At 39.3% G+C, this 21,731-nt stretch overlaps 1 protein-coding gene across 2 annotated transcripts in view; it reads right to left on the bottom strand.

Moving 5' to 3' along the window:
* Positions 1 to 3,872: 3,872 nt before the first annotated feature.
* The window catches only part of SYNJ2BP (synaptojanin 2 binding protein), a 44,762-nt gene continuing 26,903 nt past the window's right edge, over positions 3,873 to 21,731 (bottom strand). Inside the window, exons 3-5 of one of the 2 annotated variants that reach the window (XM_057732131.1) lie at positions 14,332 to 14,427; positions 6,272 to 6,533; positions 4,469 to 4,604 (exon numbers count right to left, since the gene is read on the bottom strand). In XM_057732131.1, the coding sequence (XP_057588114.1) occupies positions 6,300 to 6,533; positions 14,332 to 14,427 (330 nt within the window). In that variant the 3' untranslated portion in view covers positions 4,469 to 4,604; positions 6,272 to 6,299. Of the gene's footprint in view, positions 4,605 to 6,271; positions 6,534 to 14,331; positions 14,428 to 21,731 lie in introns of both variants that reach the window. The other variant, XM_057732132.1, reaches the window with a different exon arrangement.

Here is a 21,731-nt window from a genome sequence, read left to right on the forward strand (position 1 = left end):
TGCTTTCAACCTGAGAAAGAGGCGACTATTGGCATAGACCAGTGATTCTCAAACTTTAATGTGCATCAGTCACTTGCAGGGATTATTAAAACAGACTGCTGGGTGCCCTACTCAATTTGATTCAGTAGGTCTAGGAGAGAGCCCAAGAATTTGCGTTTCTAACAAGTTCCCAGGTAATGGTGATGCTTTTGTCCAGAGACCTCACTTTGAGAACAACTGCCAGTAAGGAAATATTATTGGTGGTGGCACCTGAAGTCCTGAGTTTAAATCCTGATTCTATTATTACCACTATGTAATCTTAGGAAAACAATTATTCTCTTTTCTTTAGTGTCTTTTTAACAATACTTAGACCTCAGAATTGTGAGGCATCAGGGTTTACCAATCAGGGTTTAGTTAGTACCTGGCACAGAATGTAGTAACAGGTATTCATTTCCTTTTTCTATTTACATGCCTAGATGGTGTAATTAAGTTAAATCAATAGTACTGGTTAAAACTTGGCTGGAAAAGAGAGATGATTAAAGCAAATAATGTCTTAGTGGAATTGTATGAATAACATAGGATGATAAATGTAGAGAAGTGTTTTGTTTTTAGATTTATTTATTATTTATTTATTTTTATTTTTGGCTGCATTGGGTCTTCCTTGCTGTGAGTGGGGGCTACTCTTCGTTGTGGTGCACGGGCTTCTCATTGCGATGGCTTCTCTTCTTGTGGAGTACAGGCTCTAAGCACATGTGCTTCAGTAGTTGCAGCACACGGGCTCAGTAGTCGTGCCTTGCAGGCTCTAGAGAGCAGGCCCAGTAGTTGCTCCGCAACATGTGGGATATTCTCAGCCCAGGGATCGAACCCATGTTCCCTGTTGGCAGGTGGATTCTTAACCACTGGGCAACCAGGGAAGTCCTAGAGAAGTGTTTCAAGTAAATGTCTTAAAAATATTTTCATTCAATTTTTAAAACTCTGAACATAGTAATACAGGTGGGAGGAATATTAGACAATCGATAAAGTGATAGAAATGTTAGATTCAATCTATAAAGAGCATGAATTTTTAATGACCTAGTGGACTCCAATACTTCCTCTATGATAATAATTTAATTTCCTAGAGAATCAGAAATAAGAATATAATCGAAGTAGCAATACTTTCCTAAACCTTTAATATACCGATCTTTAAATACTATTTAATTCCAGAGAAAATCCGGATTGTTGAAGTGCACTGGAACCCATATTACCAGCCAAAGCAAAACCTCTACCAATGATGGGATAGAATGGGGGTGTTTATTTACATATATCAACAAAAACAAAACAGCTTTCCTTTCTGCTTGCCACTTGCTTCCTTTTGTATGTCTCAAGGTCCTCTCAGGAGTTAACGTCCAAACACTGAAAGGAATCCTGGGAGGGAAGCAGGCCCACTGCAGAAGCTGCTGCACATTCCTCCAGATACAGGGAGGGCACCCAAGGTTGTGCCTCCACAGTGGGGCTGGTTGAGGTGAGAACTGGAATACTGTTAGGGTTTCTCCGTGCAACCTATGAATGCAGTTGTCTAAGTGAGTCTCAGAGGTACTGAGCAGTTCAGGTCTGAAGGCAAAAATCCTCTTAGGATTGTTTACAACAAGTTTCTTCTTATACCAATAGTTGATCCAGAGGCATCTTAACTGGGGTTTTTATTTTCAAAACGCTTCCCTTTCCACTCTGGCCTGATGCCATTACATGACAGGTTTCTTTTTCTGAATTCCTTAAAAACAACAAAACACACACACACAAAAACAAAAAAACAAGTGTCTGCCCATCTTTGTTGCTGCATCATAGTCTCAATAGTAGCATTTCTCTTATTAAATGTTCTCTACTTAACCTGATGCTATACTTTAAAATTTGCATCTATTTAGGAATTCTCTTAACTAGACTGTGAGCTCCTCAAGGGTCCTTTACTTGCCCCTTCCTCCATGGAACTTTCTCAAGTGCCTCAATTCTCAGCAACCCTTCCCTTTTGTTTGTAACATAAATTTGACACTAACTAACACTGCCCTGCATATGGAGGTAATTGTCTATTTCTTATTTTATGTGTAAAGGTGTTCTCTTCTCAATTGGAACCAGAAAAACCCTTTAGGTTGGAGGCTACATATTTTGCTTCTTTGTAAAAGTTTTAACAAAGCTTTTGCCCAATCAACATTTATAAAATTCTTACCAGATCATCCATGCTAAAAATTGGGACACAACTGCTTGCCTTAGGGAAAGTCTTCATATTCTTGCTGCCAAGATTATATAAAGTCTACTGCCTGGCCAGTATTTTTTTTAACTTATTTTTATTTATTTATTTTTAATTCTTAAAGAACTATTATTGAGAAATAATTGACATACAATAGACTGCATGTATTTAAAGTGTACACTTTGATTTTTCTTATTAGTAATGTATATATGGCAATCCCACTCTCCCAATTCATCCCACTCCCACCCCCCACCCCCACATTCCCCACTTGGTGTCCATATGTTTGTTCTCTACATCTGTGTCTCTATTTCTGCCTTGCAAACCAGTTGATCTGTACCATATTTCTATATTCTGTATATATGTGTAACTACACAATATTTGTTTTCTGCTTTCTGACTTACTTCACTCTGCATGACAGTCTCTAGGTCTATCCACGTCTCTACAAATGTCCCAATTTTGTTCCTTTATATGGCTGACTAATATTCCATTGTACACATGTACGTCTTATTTACCATTCATCTGTTGATGGACATTTAGGTTGCTTCCATGATCTGGCTATTGTAAATAGTGCTTCAATAAACATAAGGGTGCATGTGTCTTTTTGAATTATGGTTTTTTCTCGGTATATGCCAAGTCATGGGATTGCTGGGTCATATGGTCATATTTTTAGCTTTTCAAGGAACCTCCATACTGTTCTCCATAGTAGCTGTATCAGTTTACATTCCCATCAACAGTGCAAGAGGGTTCCCTTTTCTCCACACCTTCTCCAGCATTTACTGTTGTAGATTTTCTGATGATGCCCATTCTAACTGGTTTGAGGTGATACCTCATTGTAGTTTTGATTTGCATTTCTCTAATAATTAGTGATGTTGAGCAGCTTTTCATGTGCCTCTTCCGGCCAGTATATTCAGAGGATGGAAATGATTTTCTTTAAGCCAGAAAATTAGCCTTGGTTCAGCTCCCCTTAGTGCTTTAAAACCAACCTTCAATACCCCATGAACAGGAGGATTCCCACCTCATTAATATCCCTGGTATTCCCTAATATCCATTCATCATCCATAAGGTTTCCCCGTGAAACATCCACCAAACTCCCCTAGCTCTGAAAACAAAACTCTTTTCTTGCCCTTCCCTGTAAAATGGTTTATCCATTAAAAGCCATAACTAGTGTTCAGAACCTTTCAAAAAAAAATTAGCAATCCAAACCCTTTCAACTTAGCTGAATCGAAGCAGAACTGATTTCATGCCCATCCTGCTGGGAGCTGTCCCTTTCTCAAATTTTGCCTGTTAATAGAAACAGGAAAGACTGGTAGACAGCCTGGTAGATAGTTACAGCTCTGACCACAGTCATTCCAGCTGATCCTTTAACAGGACTATAAGGTACCAAAACAGTCACTAGGGTAGCCCAGAGATTAGTAACATTTATCCTTACATCTCCCAAGTTTTTTACACAGACTGACTTGCACAAAGCTGGATTATGGCATTTTACCTCAACTTCACCACAGCTATTATGAGAAGAAATATTGTTCTAAGATTTTTAATTAGTTGCTTTAGTTTTTTTAAATGACGCAGATTGCGCATCCTCTGTTAAGACTCACTCTCTCACTCCCACTATGTGTCGAATTCTTCAGTTAAGATTATCCCTTAATCCTTACATCAGAAACCCAGAAACCAGAGCTGCTTCCTACCTCTTTAATTCTCCATAAGGCATCACTATTATACTAGCATATATGACTATATATATTATGTATTTGCTTTTTGAAAAAAGTAGAAATGCTCTTTTCATGCACCTTTGTTTGATACAAAGCAGGCGCCCAAGTAGGTAGTTAGAAATTAAATAAAAGCCACAAAAACTTCCCAAGGAAGATCATTAAAGAGAAAAATCCTTTCTTCCTCTTATTATAGCTGGCCTTTGACACATGCCAGGTAAGAAAAAAGGAATCGCGCATGGTGATGGGAAGACTGGACCTTTCCCTCTTTGGGTTGTAGCTGAACTTCTATTGGCAGTCCTAGTAAAATATATAACTCTTCGTTTGTTGTAAGCAAGTCCTTCCTTCAGCTTTCCTTCAAACAATGCCTTTACTCTCCCACTAGAATACAAGCACTTAGAGATTTCGAGCAGCAAGGTTCTGGTTGGGTAGAGTCTCTTTAAATCCTGGGTTGGCACTGTAGAGAGAAGGAAAGTTATGGGAGAATGGTAGGGGAGGAGTGTTAGAGAAAGAGAGAAATGTATCTTCTGCTTTGGGAGCACTGGAAGCAAGCAAGCTTTTCAAAGTCGTTGCCGGTATCTCACAAAGGCCCAGGCTGCTACCACGGTGAGGGCAAACACTGGCACCAGCACCATAGTTATGGGAATACCACTTGGCTCCCCTTCACCTTGATGTCCCATAGGCCCATTCTGCACCTGTAACTGGAAGGGAAACAAAAATGTTAACTCTAGTGACCAACGTGTGTTTACCACAACTGAAATGTCCAAGCTGACACATTACCTGGGTTTACAGTCTCTATACCACCCAAAACTGGAAACCCCAAGCACTACTGAATGGAGGGAGTCCTCTCTGTTTGTCCTGAGCTGATACATCAATGTCAGCAATTCTTTGGAAATAAAATAAGTCTCATGCGGAGGCATTTAACCTTGCTGTGCTACTGACCTGAAGGAACCCCTGAGGGTAAGCCAGATAACCTCTTTCTACTTCTGCACTGTCTCCAGCAAGCTATATGTGTATCATACCAGGAAAATGAAGACATGAGATGAAACCTATTGATCCTGCAGGGAGCCTGGAAATTACTGGGTGGGCACAGGGGGTGCCCATCTTTCTAGAAATGTTTACTGAGAAAGATTATCAGTCATCAGAGTAAAATAAGAGCAGATCTGAGCAATGTTAACACAGGTGCAATGTCGTTATTTAGAAATACTTTCCAATTCCCAAAAGGTACCCCCTCCTTCTGAAAATGGGGTCCTGACCTTCATCCCCTACTCTGTAATACTAGGCAAAGATAAAGGTGACACATATATGGAACAGAGGTAAAAGACTCAAAGGTAAATAAGTAAAAATAAATCATATCCTAATGGTTATAATTTTCCATTGTCTAAGCATTCCCTTTTGAGGCTGGTGGTCTTTCTTCATTTCAGCCAACTTTGTAAAAGCTAGCCTTTCTTAACATTAAAAACCATTCTTTAAAATTGAAGTATACTTAATTTACGATATGGTGTTAGTTTCAGGTATACAGCAACGCAATTCAGATATATATATGTATTCATTTTCAGATTCTTTTCCATAATAGTTATTACAAGATACTGAATATAGTTCCCTGTGCTATAGAGTAGGCTCTTGTTTATCTATTTTATATATAGTAGTATGTATATGTTAATCCCACACCCCTAATTTATCTCTCCCTGCTGCCCCCACGATCCTCTTTGGTAACCATAAGTTTGTTTTCTATGTCTGTGAGTCTGTTTCATAAATAAATTTGTTTGTAACATTTTTTAAGATTCCACATGTAAGTGATATCATACCATATTTGTCTTTCTTCCTCTGACTTACTTCACTTATTATGATAATCTCCACGTCCATCCATGTTGCTGAAAATGGCAATATTTCATTCTCTTTTTATGTTGAGTAATATTCCATTTCACCCCCCCCCCCCCATCTTCTTTATCCATTCATCTGTCAAGGGACAGTTAGGTTGCTTCCATGTTTTGGCTATTGTAAATAGTGCTGCTATGAACACTGGGGTGCATGTATCTTTTAAAATTAGATTAACGTTAACTTTTAACAGCTAACTTGCAGCAACAGTGATGCCATCTTGTTTTTGTTAGATTTAATCTCCTCATTACAATCCGTGAAACCATGACCCCTCAATCTGAAAGACAAGCCTGAACAAACTACCTTTTCTATCCTCTATCCCACCTCTACATCTTTCATTCATTTCCTGATGAGATGTCTTGACAGAACATGCTCAATAGAAAGACGTGGTTTTTAGGGCTAGCCCAATTCCTTGACCAGAAGAATCTGTTTTGTTTGGAGTTATTCACGGATGCTTCCTAAAAAATGAACTTTGGAAATCATTTCTCACCTGCCTTCAAAAAGAACTCTAATCATATCTAAAGTCTATGCCTGGGGCGGGCCCGCAGCGCGGTGCCGGAGGAGGAAGTGGTACGGTTGTTGCTCCCTCTGTGCCCGCCGCTGGCTCCCGGGGCGGGGAGTGGGGCCACAGTCGCCGCTGCTGCGTCATGCTCTCCAGCTGTTCCCATCCATGTGCCTGGGCTCCGTCGTTCCCCTTCCTCAGGCCGCCGCTTACCCCAGGGTCTATGGAAGTAATGGAAGGACCCCTCAACCTGGCTCATCAACAGAGCAGACAAGCAGATCGTTTATTAGCTGCAGGAAAGTACAAAGAGGCTATTTCTTGTCACAAAAAGGCTGCAGGTGCATTGGGAACGCACCAAAAAATGCAGTAAATCCCTAAGAGAACCAACTGAACACCAGCTGACAACCTTGGACACCAGAAAGGACCACAAGGATACCGCCATAACCGGTAGGGAGGCACCCATGACGGCTCAAAGAGGGTGAAGTGGCTGAGCTGTGGCAGATGGGAGGGAGTGAGAAACACATGGAGGGTCTGCATCACAGCTCAGTGTTCTCGGACTGAGACGTCGATTCACAGCTGAACAGTGGGTCTGGGAGCGGGAGTGTGGGAACTGGAGAGCTGGTTCCGGGTGAGAAAAATTGTTGCCAGTAAGGTGACGGACCAAGAGGACAGGATGGAAGAGGTCCGTGGTGAGGAGTGCCTGCCCCTGAGAGCTGCCCGGCCATGATGGCAGCTGGATGCTGCAGGCTCACGGGGTGCGGGGAGGAGCCATTGGCATAGCCTCTCTCTCTCTTTCGGCGCCTGCAGCAGACAGTGGAGGGACCCCTGTGGGCCACCGAAGGCACTCAGGGATAACAGGGACCCTCAGGCCCTTGGGCGGGGCTAGCTTAAAACCCCTTGGAACTCTGGCAGCAGGGAGGCTGCCAAGAACAAAGAAGCCTGGAGAGAGGCCCAACTCTGAGACATTCTGTTTACACCTGAGCCACCGGCGCCCCTCTGCAACAGGCACCTCCAAGCCCAATTGAAATGACAGAGCGCCACTGCTCACTCACTCCCAGGGGAAGGAGCCACTATTGTACCCTCTCCCTCCCCACACACCAACGCTTACAGACGAACAATAAAGGAAGCTCTGCTGGTCACAGAATAATACAAAAAACCCAAGGTGAGTAGAAGGACACTTACAGCTGACACTCTAAGGGAACAGAAATATTAGTATCAATTCTATTGAACTGGTCCATTCTGGGATCAGTTCCAGTTTTTTGTTTTTTTTTTTTTATTAATTACGATCATAGTCCTAAGGGATCTAAAAGTTTTATAACATATTTTTTTATTCTATTTTTATTTTTAGCCTTTTAATATACTTCTATTTCTAGCTAAGTTTTTGGTAGTATGGACTATGTATCTCTCCTACCTTCCTTTCATCTCTATCCTTTATACATTTCTATTCCCTTCTTTTTATTTACATATTTATAGGCACACTACGATCTTCTGTTCCCCTGTCTTCCATCCATTTTTAGTTTATCTTAACATACTTATAAGCAACACTATTGATCTGCTCAGATGTCTTGCTCTATTCTCTAGATGACACACCACCTTGGTATTTAATATTAGCTTTTTGTCTTTATCTTAGTTCTTAGTACAATTGTCTAATTTCATTCTGAAAATCTCCATTCTGTCTGGTGGTACTCTAGCTCTTTTTTATATTTGATCCTAGCTTTCAATATCTCCCTGGATTTGTGTTTGTAAGTGTAAGGTGTTATTTGTTTGTTTGTTTGTTTTTGCTTTTGTTTCTGTTTTGTTCTGTTTTGGTTTTCAATTTCTGTTGTGGGTTTCTCTTTGAATATCTGATAGCATACTGGGGTTCTTCTGTCAGGTCTCTCAAGAGCCTTATGTCCTAATGGATTCAGTAATTGTGTGTCTTATACATGTATGTGTTTCCTAGACTTAGTATTTGTTTAACCCAACACTAGGACATTAGTCTGGGGCTTGGACAGTCTTCTGTTAACCCCTTTATCACCGGGACAAGCAACCCCAGAAGTTTGGACTACCATGAGGAAACAAAGAAACACCATGCAGGCAAAGGAGCAGGGAAAAAAACCCACAAGACCAAATAAATGAAGCGGAAATAGGAAAAATGCCTGAAAAAGAATTCAGAGTAATGATAGTAAAAATGATACAAAATCTCGATAACAAAATAGAGAAAGTACAAGAAACAGTTCATAAGAACTCAGAAGAACTAAAGAACAAACAGCAATGGATAACAAAATAACTGAAATTAAAAATGCTATTGATAGTATAACCAGCAGAATGACTGAGGCAGAAGGACAAATAAGTGAGCTGGAAGATAGAATGGGGGAAATAACCGCCACAGAGCAGGAAAGAGAAAAAAGAATAAAAAGAATAGAAGACAGTCTCAGAGACCTCAGTGATAACATTAAGCGTACCAACATTCGAATTATAGGCATCCCAGAAGAAGAAGAAAAAAAGAAAGGGTCTGAGAAAATATTTGAAGAGGTTATAGTGGAAAACTTCCCCAACATGGGAAAGGAAATAATTAACCAAGTCTGAGAAGCACAGAGAGTCCCATACAGAATAAACCCAAGGAGAACTACTCCAAGGCACATATTAATCAAACTAATGACAATTAAACACAAAGAAAAAATATTAAAAGCAGCAAGTGAAAAGCAACAAATAACATCTAAGGGAAAACCCATAAGGATAAGAGCTGACCTTTCTACAGAATCTTTGCAGGCCAGAAGGGAATGACAGGATATACTGAAAGTCCTGAAAGAGAAAAACCTACAGCCAAGAATACTCTACCCAGCAAGAATCTCATTCAGATTTGAGGGAGAAATCAAAAGCTTTACAGACAACAAAAGTTAAGAGAATTCAGCACCACCAAACCAGCCTTACAACAAGTGCTAAAGGAACTTCTCTAAGTAGGAAACACAAGAGAAGGAAAACACCTGTAAATACAAACCCAAAACAATTAAGAAAATGGTAATCGGAACACACATGTCAATAATCACCTTAAATGTAAATGGATTAAATGCTCCAACCAAAAGACACAGACTGGCTGAATGGATACAAAAACAAGACCCGTCTATATGCCGCCTACAAGAAACCCACTTCAGACCAAAGGATACATATAGACTGATACTAAAGGGATGGAAAAAGATATTCCATGCAAATGGAAGTCAAAAGAAAGCTGGAGTAGCAATACTCATATAAGACACATTAGACTTTAAAGTAAAGAATATTACAAGAGACAAAGAAGGACACTACATAATGATCAAGGGATGCATCCAAGAGGAACATATCACAATGGTAAATATCTATGCCCCCAACATAGGAGCACCTCAATACATAAGGCAAATGCTAACAGCTATAAAAGGGGAAATCAACAGTAACACAATAATAGTGGGAGACTTGAACACCCCACTTACATCAATGGACAGATCATCCAAACAGAAAATAAATAAAGACACACACGCTTTAAATGACACATTAGACCATCTCAACTTAATTGATATTTATAGGACATTCCATCCAAAAACGACAGAATACACTTTCTTCTCAAGTGTACATGGAACATTTTCCAGGATAGATCACATCTTGGGTCACAAATCAAACCAAGGCAAATTCAAGAAAATTGAAATCATATCAAGCATCTTCTCAGACCACAATGCCATGAAACTAGATATCAATTACAGGAAAAAAACCTACAAAAAATACAATCACATGGAGGCTAAACAATTCACTATTAAACAACCATGAAATCCTTAAAGAAATCAAAGAGGAAATCAAAAAATATCTAGAAACAAATGACAATGAAGACACAACAACCCAAAATCTATGGGACACAGCAAAATCAGTTCTAAGAGGGAAGTTTATAGCAATACAGTGCTATATCAAGAAAGAAGAAAAATCTCAAATAAACAACCTAAACTTACACCTAAAACAATTAGAGAAAGAAGAACAAAGAAACCCCAAAGTGAGCCGGAGGAAAGAAATCATAAAGATCAGATAAGAAATAAATGAAAAGAAAGGAAGGAAGCAATAGCAAAAATCAATAAAACTAAAAGCTGGTTCTTTGAGAAGATTAACAAAATTGATAAACCATTAGTCAGATGCATCAAAAAAAAGAGGGAGAAGAAGCAAATCAGAATTAGAAATGACAAAGGAGAAGTAACAATGTACACCTCAGAAATACAAAAGATCATGAGAGACTACTACTAGCAACTATATGCCAATAAATTGGATAACATGGAAGAAATGGATAAATTCTTAGAAAAATACAATCTTCCAAGACTGAACCAGGAAGAAATAGAAAATATGAACAGACCAATCACAAGTACGGAAATTGAGGCAGTGATTAAAAATCTCCCAACAAACAAAAGCCCAGGGCCAGATGGCTACACAGGCGAATTCTATCAAACATTTAGAGAAGAGCTAACACCTATCCTTCTCAAACTCTTCCAAAATATAGCAGAAGGAGGAACACTCCCAAACTCATTCTACGAGGCCACCATCACGCTGATACCAAAACAGGTAAAGATGTCACAAAAAAAGAAAATTACAGGCCAATATCACTGATGAATATAGATGCAAAAAACCTCAACAAAATACTATCTGACAGAATCCAACAACACATTAAAAAAATCATACACCACGATCAAGTGGGGTTTATCCCTGGGATGCAAGGATTCTTCAATATATGCAAATCAATCAACATGATACATCATAACAACAAATTGAAGGATCAAAACCATATGATAATCTCAATAGATGTGGGAAAAGCTTTTGACAAATTCAACATCCATTTATGATAAAAACTCTCCAGAAAATGGGAATAGAAGGAAATTACCTCAACATAATAAAAGCCATATATGACAAACCAAAAGCCAGCATCATTCTAAATGGGGAAAAACTGAAAGAATTCCCTCTAAGAACAGGAACAAGACAAGGGTGTCCACTCTCACCATTATTATTCAACATAGTTTTGGAAGCTTTAACCACAGCAATCAGAGAAGAAAACGAAATAAAAGGAATCCAAATTGGAAAAGAAGTAAAATTGTCACTCTTTGCAGATGACATGATATTATACACAGAAAATGCTAAAGACTCTACCAGAAAACTGCTAGCACTAATTGATGAGTTTAGTAAAGTAGCAGGATACAAAATTAATGCGCAGAAATCCCTTGCATTCCTATACACTAACAATGGAAGAGCAGAAAGAGAAATTAAGGAAATTCTCCCACTTACCATTGCAACAAAAAGAATAAAATATCTAGGAATAAACCTGCTGAAGGAGGCAAAAGATCTGTATGCAGAAAACTTTAAGACACGGATGAAAGAAATCAAAGACGACACAAACAAATGCAGGGACATACCATGTTCCTGGATTGGAAGAATCAACTTAGTGAAAATGACTGTACTACCCAAAGCAATTTACAGATTCAATGCAATCCCGATCAAATTACCAATGGCATTTTTCACAGAACTAGAGCAAGAAATCTTACGATTTGTATGGAAATGCAAAAGACCCTGAATAGTCAAAGCAATCTTGAGAGGCAAAAATGGAGTTGGTGGAATCAGGCTTCCTGACTTCAAACTATACTACAAGGCCATAGTGATCAAGACAGTATGGTACTGGCACAAAAATAGAAAGGAAGATCAATGGAATAGAATAGAGAACTCAGAGGTAAGCCCAAACACATATGGGTACCTTATCTTTGACAAAGGAGGCAAGAATATACAATGGAAAAAAGACAGCCGCTTCAATAAGTGGTGCTGGGAAAACTGGACAGCTACATGTAAAAGAATGAAATTAGCACACTTCCTAACACCATACACAAAAATAAACTCCAAATGGATTAAAGACCTAAATTAAGGCCAGACACTATAAAACTCCTAGAGGAAAACACAGGCAGAACACTCTATGACATCCAAAGCAACACCCTTTTTGACCCACCTCCTAGAATCATGGAAATAAAATCAAGAATAAACAAATGGGACCTCACGAAACTTAAAAGCTTTTGCACAGTGAAAGAAACCATAAACAAGACAAGAAGGCAACCCTCAGAATGGGAAAAAATAGTTGCCAACAAAACAACAGACAAAGGATTAACCTCCAAAATATATAAACAGCTCATGCAGCTTCATACCAAAAAAGCAAATAACCCAATCCACAAATAGGCGGAAGACCTAAATAGACATTTCTCCAAAAAAGACATACAGATGGCCAACATACACATGAAAAGATGTTCAACATCACTAATTATCAGAGAAATGCAAGTCAAAGTCACAATGAGGTATCACCTCACACCGATCAGAATGGCCACCATCACAAAATCTGGAAACAACAAATGTTGGAGAGGGTGTGGAGAAAAGGGAACTCTCCTGCACTGTTGGTGGGAAAGTAAGTAGGTACAGCCACTATGGAAAACAGTTTGGAGGTTCCTTAAAAAACTACAAATAGAACTACCATATGATCCAGTAATCCCACTATTGGGCATATACCCAGAGAAAACCATAATCCCAAAAGAAACTTGTACCATAATGTTTATTGCAGCACTATTTACAATAGCCAGGACCTGGAAGCAACCTAAATGCCCATCAACAAATGAATGGATAAAGAAGATGTGGCATATATATAAAATGGAATATTACTCAGCTATAAAAAGGAATGAGATTGAGCTATAATGTAATGAGGTGGACAGACCTAGTGTCTGTCATACAGAGTGAAGTAAGTCAGAAAGAGAAAGACAAATATTGTATGCTAACTCATAGATATGGAATCTAAAAATGGTACTTATGAACTCAGTGACAAGACAAGAATAAGGACGCAGATGCAGAGAATGGACTGGAGATCTCGAGGTTTGGTGGGGCAGGGGTGAAGGGGAAGCTGGGACGAAGTGAGAGAGTAGCATAGACATATATATACTACCAACTGTAAAATAGATAGCCAGTGGGAAGTTGCAGTATAAGAAAGGGAGTTCAGCTCGATGATGGATGATGCCTTGGAGGACTGGGACGGGGAGGGTGGGGGGGAGTCGAGGGAGGGAGTGGATACGGGGATATGTGTATAAATACAGATGATTGACCTTGGTGTACCTCAAAAACTGGTACAAGAGTGTAAAGCAATTATATTCCAAAAAAAAAAAAGTCTATGCCTATATTTGCTTGCCCTTATCTATTACATACATTCTCTCATGCTTTAGAAACAAAGAAGAGCCAAGGCAGAAGCAGCTGAAAACCAATATGTCTCCTATCAACTGGGCTGTTTTCTCAGATATCTTTCATGCTCTGCCCTCTCCACTTTTGTTTACCATCTCCTGTTGAACTCTTCAGCCTTTGAAGTCTCACTCAGGAGCTGAGTGAGGCAAAGACAATATCAATTTAAGAGGGAGTAACTTCAGAGGTACAGTGAACCTATGTTGTAAGTGCATTCCAAAGTCCTTCATGCTATGAGAGGAATTATGTCCACTCAGGCTTCACTTCTCATCATCCACATTATAAAACACTAGGCACTAAGGAGTGGATGTAGGATAGGTGCTAACTTGACTGAATTCTGAATTCCATTTCCTTTTTCCTGGAGCTCCCCTTTGAGCAGTAGAGCTTTGGTCAAGAGGATCCACAATTGATAAGAAAAGGGTTCACGGTGGTGATAGGGAGTGGGTATCAAAAAACCCACCATCTTTGCACTTACAGTGTCATAAATAAGAACATTCAAGGGAAGACATATGTTTCCTTCCCTACTAAGAAATAAAATTGATTCTGGTTGTATTTTTCCCCATTTATTTTAATTTGGTTGGCAAGCTTTATCTTTAGGGCACACTACCTTGAAGCTAGGACCTGGGATGCAAACATACTGTTATGAATTCCCTTTAATGATAAGCACAAGTCTCAGAGGACCCCTGCCTGTGCCAGACAAGCTCTTCAAAAGAATGAGAGTGAAAGGACAAAACCAAACACGTTACTGAAGATTAACCCACATGATTTATTCACACCATTACAAAAGCCTGGGGGCAGCAAATGACACCTACCCTGTGCTGCACTCTCAGGGACACAGCATAGCCTGCATTACGAAAGAGGTCTACAGCATCCTGGTGCAGCAGGTTCTTTAGGTCTTGGCCATTTACCTGTCAACAACATCGAGGAAAAGTAGTAAGAGACTTAGAATGTGAACTCTCCGAAGTCAAAGATTTACTTTCAAGTGACCAAAGATTTAAAAAACAAACCCTTACAGAGCAAATTCCAAGGGCTAGAAGGAGTAAAGTTACCTAGAACTCAGAGCAATGTTTTTTCATCTTCAAGGCTATGTTTTCCTAGAACTGAGGTTACACGGGCCATCTGGAGAGGACCTAAGTTTAAAACAACAATAACAACAACAAAAGGAATCTCTCCTTTCTCTGAGCTCCTACTCCGCCTTCTTTTGACACTTAGGTTTCTCTTTCTTTCTTTTTTTTTGCTGTGCAAAGGTTCTCTTTTAGTTGTGGCAAGCAGGGCCTACTCTTCGTTGTGGTGCATGGCCTCCTCACTGCCGTGGCTTCTCTTGTTGCGCAACATGGGCTCTAGGCAGGTGGGCTTCAGTAGTTGCGGCACATGGGCTCAATACTTGTGCCTCACAGGCTCTAAAGCGCAGGCTCAGTAGCTGGAGCGCACAGGCTTAGTTGCTCCATGGCATGTGGGATCTTCCCGGGGCAGGGATTGAACCCGTGTCCCCTGCACTGGCAGGTGGATTCTTAACCACTGTGCCACCTAGGAAGCCCAACACTTAGGATTCTGTTACTATATTTGTAAGTCTTCCATGAGCATCAGCCTGCTTCCCTACAGCTAACATGGTCTCCCAGGGTACCACTCTATCCTTTATATCTAATCCCTGGCATGGCCAGCTTCAGCTCTAGAAATACAACTCTAGGAAGCTCTCCCACAATTCAGTTTGATATGGTACAAATCTACTAGCCCCTTCTATTGCTCTTGTTCTATTTTGAACAATTTCCCTTGATTCCATGGATACTCCTATCCTCCTCAAATTTACTAAAAACCATATTTCTGGGATGACACAAACTTCTAAAAATATTTCCGTGAAGGTGAGAGATTGTGAAGGACTCTGGTATTAACACTTCTCAGTGTCAGGAGTGACACTGCCACAAGCGGTATCTATTGTATGCTGTACTCAGTGACACAGCATAGCCCACTTTATGCAAAATCTACATATCTTTTATACATGTCAGTATCAGCAGCAGCAGTGAGAACATCTAACATATTCGGTAGGTTCTGTACTATATGCTTTACATACATTATCTCATTGAGTACTCATAACAATCCTATTAGCTAGACACTAGTTTTATCTTGTTTGCACAGATGAGAAAACTGAAGCTCAGCAAGGCTAGGAAATTTACCCAAAGTTATAGTAAGTGTAGACGCTAGCACTAGGGGTTTTATATCCCAGAAGGGAGTCTAAAGTGCCCTTGCCTTTTACTGCTCCTTCTGCACTATTATTCCTCTACCTTGACTCACCAACTACTCTTTCCTCAGCTGAAGATCCAGTCATTGACTTGTTCTACCTTCTCATCTTCCTTGGCACCGTTTTCCTTCTCCAAGAGGTTCATAATTGTCCCTCCACTCTATTTCCTGCCAATATCGTTACTGAATTAATCTATCAACACACTGGCCTTATAAACTGTCTACCTTTCCAAACTGAAGCATTCCAGCTCTACTCCATTCTAGTCACCAATTGGCATAAGCCTTCAACTTCAACATTAGGCATGCTTCAGCTCCAGTACCTCAAACTCTTGAAAAAACAATTTCTATTTTCTTCGTACTTCCTATACCTCTGTGAATTCCCTCTTTATCCTCATCAAAGCCTTTTACGCAGCTAGGTGGTCCTATCATTTCAAAAAAGGAACTTGGGAAACTATTAGAATCCCTTATCCCCATGATCTTCTGCTTTCTTTCCAGTCCTGGGCAACACACTGCATTAACTTTCCTTGTCTTCGATGGATGACATATTCCTAGAGAAAGATACACACTCACATTTTCTACCACAGACCCACGCTAGCTGGCTCCTGCTGTATCCTTACAACCCTTCTCATCTGGTGAGCTTCCTAATAAATATGCAGTGGTAACCGTTCCAAGACTTTTCCTACCTTCAAACTCCAACTCCAATCACATCTCTCTTCTCAGCCAATTCCTCTGCCTTATCTTTCTTGAGAATGTTGAGAACTTCTGACAAACACTCTCCATTTTCTTTCCTTTCCCTCAAAGTCTCTTGGTATCCTTAGTGCTGCTTTCCCCTTACTTCTGAATTACATCTATTTCCTTTATCTAGGCTAACCCACTTACCAGGCTCTTGATCATATTCCTTCCAGCCTCCTAACAGAACTCCTAACACTCAACTTACCCTCTTGATTCCTTTATTATCACTGTCTGCTCCTTCTCAACTAAAATTACCCTCATGTTAAAAAAAAAAAAAAACACATCACCTTCCCACCTTCTTTCTCCTCTCTTTCATTGCCAATCTTTTTGAAAGAACCATTTCATGCACTGTCTCCACTCCCTCAGCATCTCTTCCCTGTTTATTTCCTTGTGTTTTCAACATATGAGGTAGGGGGCGGGTGGGTGGGGTGGCAGGGAAGAACATGCTGTCCCTGCAGGTCAGCAGTAACTTCTAATCACCAAATCCTATAGCCCCTTTTCAGTCTTCAGACCACCTCTCCCTTCTGCAGTGCTCTCCTGTCTTAGCTTTTGAACACAGGTCTCTTAGTCCTTGAACTATTCTGTATCCCTTCCTTCCTTCTTAAGGTAAGTAAAGATTCCTCAGTATCCGTAGTCCTTTGTCCTCTCATCTTCTCTCCCATGGTGACTTTTCACAATTTCAACTAAAATCTGTTGACAACTCCCACATTTTCATCCCTACTTCTACTTCTGGATTTGCCAATTTCCTGCTGGATGCCTACTCTGCTACATGGGGCATATTCTGTTAGACCCCAACTCAACATATCCAAAGCCTCTTTATTATTTCCCACCAAACCAAACTATTCTGATTTCTGTTTTATTGACACTATCATGCCTTCAGGCTAAAATTTTGGTAATATTTTAAAACCCTCTCCACTCCGTCAATCTTTACATGTAATATGTTGCCAACTCCAGTAGTCCAACATAATGACATTACTCATACCTTATTTTCTTTCTATTACCTCTCTCTTTAGATTATGAATACTCTTAGTTGAACTACTGGGATTACCTCCTCTCTGATTTAACTTTCGTCTAGGTCCTCCCTCATTCTAATCTATTCAAACATTATGTCTCCAGATCAATCTTCCTAAAGTACAATTCTGTTAATACCACTTTATTGCTCAAAAACAAAAATGAAACTGGGAGCAGGGGAGGAAAGGGTGCATGCCTGATTTCTCATTGTGGTATGCAAAGTCCTTCAGGAAATGGAGGACTGGAAACCTACCTTTCCAGTTTAATCTTTCATTACTCTCTTTCATACATCCTATGCTTTAGCTAACTTACACAACTCACTGAACCTGGGACAAAAAACATATTCTTACCTTCATACCTGTGCTCAAGCTATACCCATCATCTGAATACCTTTCCCTTTTAAAAAATTCTATTTATCTCCCAAGATTGATCTTAAATAGGATCATTGATGCTACCTATAGCATGGAAATGAATTTAGGGTTTTCTAGTTGATGAACTGTGATTTCATGCTACCAAAGCCACCTCCTGATTATGTCTTGGTTTTTTGGGGGGCAGATATGTCAAAGGGAAAGAACTTCAGAATTTCAAGAACCATCACAATGAATTCTCAGATTCAGTTGTCTAGTTAATTCCTGGTAGAGAGCATAGGTACAAGACTGCTGATGGTAGTGGGAATGCTCACTTAACTAAATTCACCCATAGGGTAACTATTTCTCATTGTAAAGGAATACGTATTTTCTCTCAAGAGGCAGACAAATAAGTTAGTGATGCAGTCTTGTCAACGAATGTCAAAGATGTCACAGCTCCATATCACAGCCAAGTTTCATAAGGACATGAATCCAAGTGGGAGAACTGAGTCACTATGTGACATCCAATGACAGGAATACTGAGCTCAAAATAATCTTCACTATAGCAGTCAGTTTTAATTGCCAGGAATCACTGTATATTTATTATCATGTCTGGAGCTGTCTATCCATTTGCATTTTACATGTACTAACTTATTTAATCTTCACAATAGTCCTATAAGTTAGGAACCCCCATTGTATGAGTAATAAAACAATAAAAGCAACCTGTCCATGGGCATACAGAATGGAAGTAGCAAAGCTAGGATTCAAACTCAAGCAGCCCAGCCCCCAAACCTTCACTGAATAACACTAAACTTTAGAAATCTACACTGTAAGCAAGAAGTTTGTTTCAGCAGTCTATCGCTATCCATCACATTAATGTTGTAAATTGAATTTTTATTGGATTTGCAGTTTCATTATTATCTAATGTTATACTATATGTTTAAAAAATTTTAGAGTTGTATGAAAACAGTGTTTGTATGTTAATATTTTTATTCATTTTTATATATTGAAGTAGCATTCACATTAAAAAAGCATTTTAGTTAAGTGCCACTTCATTGAGGAGGCCTTTTGAGATAACTGCACTAGGTGAGAATGATTTCCTTCCTGAATCTCCATACAATGTAACTATCTTAAAGCTCAAACTGAACTCCTGTGTATAACACTTTACATTCTTACATTTGACTGTAAATAACTTAAGAGGCTGGATCTCAGCTCATCAGTATAACCCCTATAGCACCTAAATAGAGATCTGAACAACATTTGAGTATAATAAGTGCCACACAATTTCCTGAGGTTTGGCTGCAGAGTATATTCTGCAAAAGCCATAACTACACAAAGCCTGGGTGACAGTTATTGATATTACACAAAGCTGAAGGGCCTGGACTCTAATAGCAGCTCTAGCTGCCAATGACTCAGCGTGTAATCCTGCTCCTCCTGTGAGTTTCCTTTTGCCAGCAGGGAAGAAAAACATTGGGTGACATCAGAAAAAAGAAGAGCACAGGCCAATTATGCTTTCAACCCTCCTACTTAATTCTAAAGGTATTCTAATATAAGAGGTCAGCTACTCTAATGGCTTAAAAATTAAAAAAAAAAAAGAGGCCTTTTAAAAATGCAAAGAGAATTTCTTTTTTAAAGAATCATTTCTCATCCTTTGCCCAAGTATGCTGCAAGTAAACCAGCTTCATAAAACAAATGATGATTCTTTGTCAATTGACAATATATCTCTCTACTCCAAAGCCAAATTTGCTTTCCAATATTTACCTCCTCTAAGTGTTTCTACAGCTTTCAGCTCATATTTCTAAACTCCGAGTTATATAGATTGTTACCCCTACATATATGTGGAATCCACTCTTTATCACCGTTCTTACTAATACAGATCAGAGGGTCTCAAAGTATGGTCCCAGGACCAGCAGCATTAACTTGGGAACTTGTTGAAAGTACAAATTGTTGGGCCTCATCCTAGCAATCTGGTGATTCTGAAGTTTGAGTTAGCTTTAACCTAAACTGCCTGAAAGTTTTCTCCACACCCGGCCTACTTACCCTACTTAATCCATCCATAGTCTATGAATCCACAGATTCCATCAGTGATTTTCCATTTACTGGAGTAGTGATTTTTCAAATACAGGTCTGTTGACCCATTACAAAAGATAGGGAAGTCAATCCAGTGGGTCAAGACCAGTATTTGATTTTAAATAAGTGAAATGAGAAGAAAACACAACGTATCAGAATGCATCATCTATAGACGAGATAGGTATTTTGTTAAACTTGGTTTCAATTATGTGTGTGCGCGCGTGTATTTCCTATTACAAGTCATAATTCAAAATGTTGGAAAAACATTTGCGTACATCAGTGCTTCTCAAACTTTATTCATGGGCTCACCCAATGATCTTGTTACAATGCAGATTTTTATCTCAGTGGGTTTGGGGAGCTTCCTGAGACTCTGGCCAGGTGATGGCCAGATGGTCCTTGGACCTTGTACAATCAGACCTATTCAAATGAGAAATCTGAGAAAACTGCTAAACTTGCTACTCCAGTTTCGGTAACTCATGGTACTGTAAACTGTGTTAAACTTGCAATATGACAGAGTTGCAACATGCTAGAAAATTTTGCTGACTCTTCAGAGGGTCAGAATAGCCGGTGGGGAGTCATACAATTTTTCACTCTAACTACGATTGTTATCAGTCTTTAAAAACGAGTTTCCTGTTTCTTGCCTTAGGAGAGGAGTAAACTGAGTTAGAATAAATTTTCTTGGATGATTAATAATTTTGGATAGCCTCAGGATAATCTAACATTGTCTTAGGATAATGTAAGAGTTACTGAAGCAATAACTATTGGATAAAATAAATACAGAGGTATAAGATATAGAGAAAGAATGGGCTCAATTTAATAAGCACTGACCTCAGACTATACGCTGGATATTTTCACTTTTTTCCCCAAATCTTGAAATGATTTATAATTTGGGGGGAAGGGTCCTCTTTTTTCATTAAAGTTGAAGGAAGATTAAAAAAATAGGTTATCTAGTTCTAATTAATCAAGCCAAACCAAAAAACTTAGTTATAATTCATTCACAGAGCAACTAACTTACTAGATGCTTACTCTGTGCCAGCTACAGGCCTACATGCTGTGGACAGAAGTGGGAAGACAACAACTCTTCCTTAAAGGTACTTTGTCTAAAGGATTCTGTATGTTTCATTTTCTATGGCACCTGGCACAGTGCTCTGCAGGCCATCAAATACAATATTAACAAATGTTGATGACTACTCAACTCTTTTATTCCCCAAATTATGAACTGTGTTTGAAGAGAATATGAAATGCAGCTGACTAATGGCCCAATCCGTGCCATTCTCTTACATAACAGGTTTGGTCAAAATGGAACATTAATCTGTGTCCTATAATAATAAGGTACCTCACCCTGAAGTTAGAAGTTTCATTAAACATGTAGAGTTCACTGAGAATTGACTATTCTGGACTATCTACCTCCCATCATTTAGGTAGACACATAGGGGAAATGAGAAACCTAAACAGTATGATTTACATATTTTTTTTTACAAAAATAAAAGTTCCTCAGGTTCTCTGATAACCTATATAAATATTAAACCGTTCCCACCATCACACACACACAAAAATGAACTTTGGGTGATGGCTCTCCAACCCTCATCTCAGGTCATTTCCTCTATGGGTGATATCTGTTTTTGTTTCATGGATGTCAGATGCAACAGGGCCTTAAAAATCAATTACATTCCTCCACAGTGATCACAAAAAATTAAATTATACTTTTGATGAGAAAGGAGAAACTGCATGATAAGTCATGCAATTGTTTAATTTTAGAACCTGAAATTAAGATAAAACATGGGGGGGTTCCTAGGTGGCACAGTGGTTGAGAATCC

The sequence above is a fragment of the Hippopotamus amphibius genome, chromosome 4 (genome assembly GCF_030028045.1).
Source record: "Hippopotamus amphibius kiboko isolate mHipAmp2 chromosome 4, mHipAmp2.hap2, whole genome shotgun sequence".
NCBI lineage: Eukaryota > Metazoa > Chordata > Mammalia > Artiodactyla > Hippopotamidae > Hippopotamus > Hippopotamus amphibius.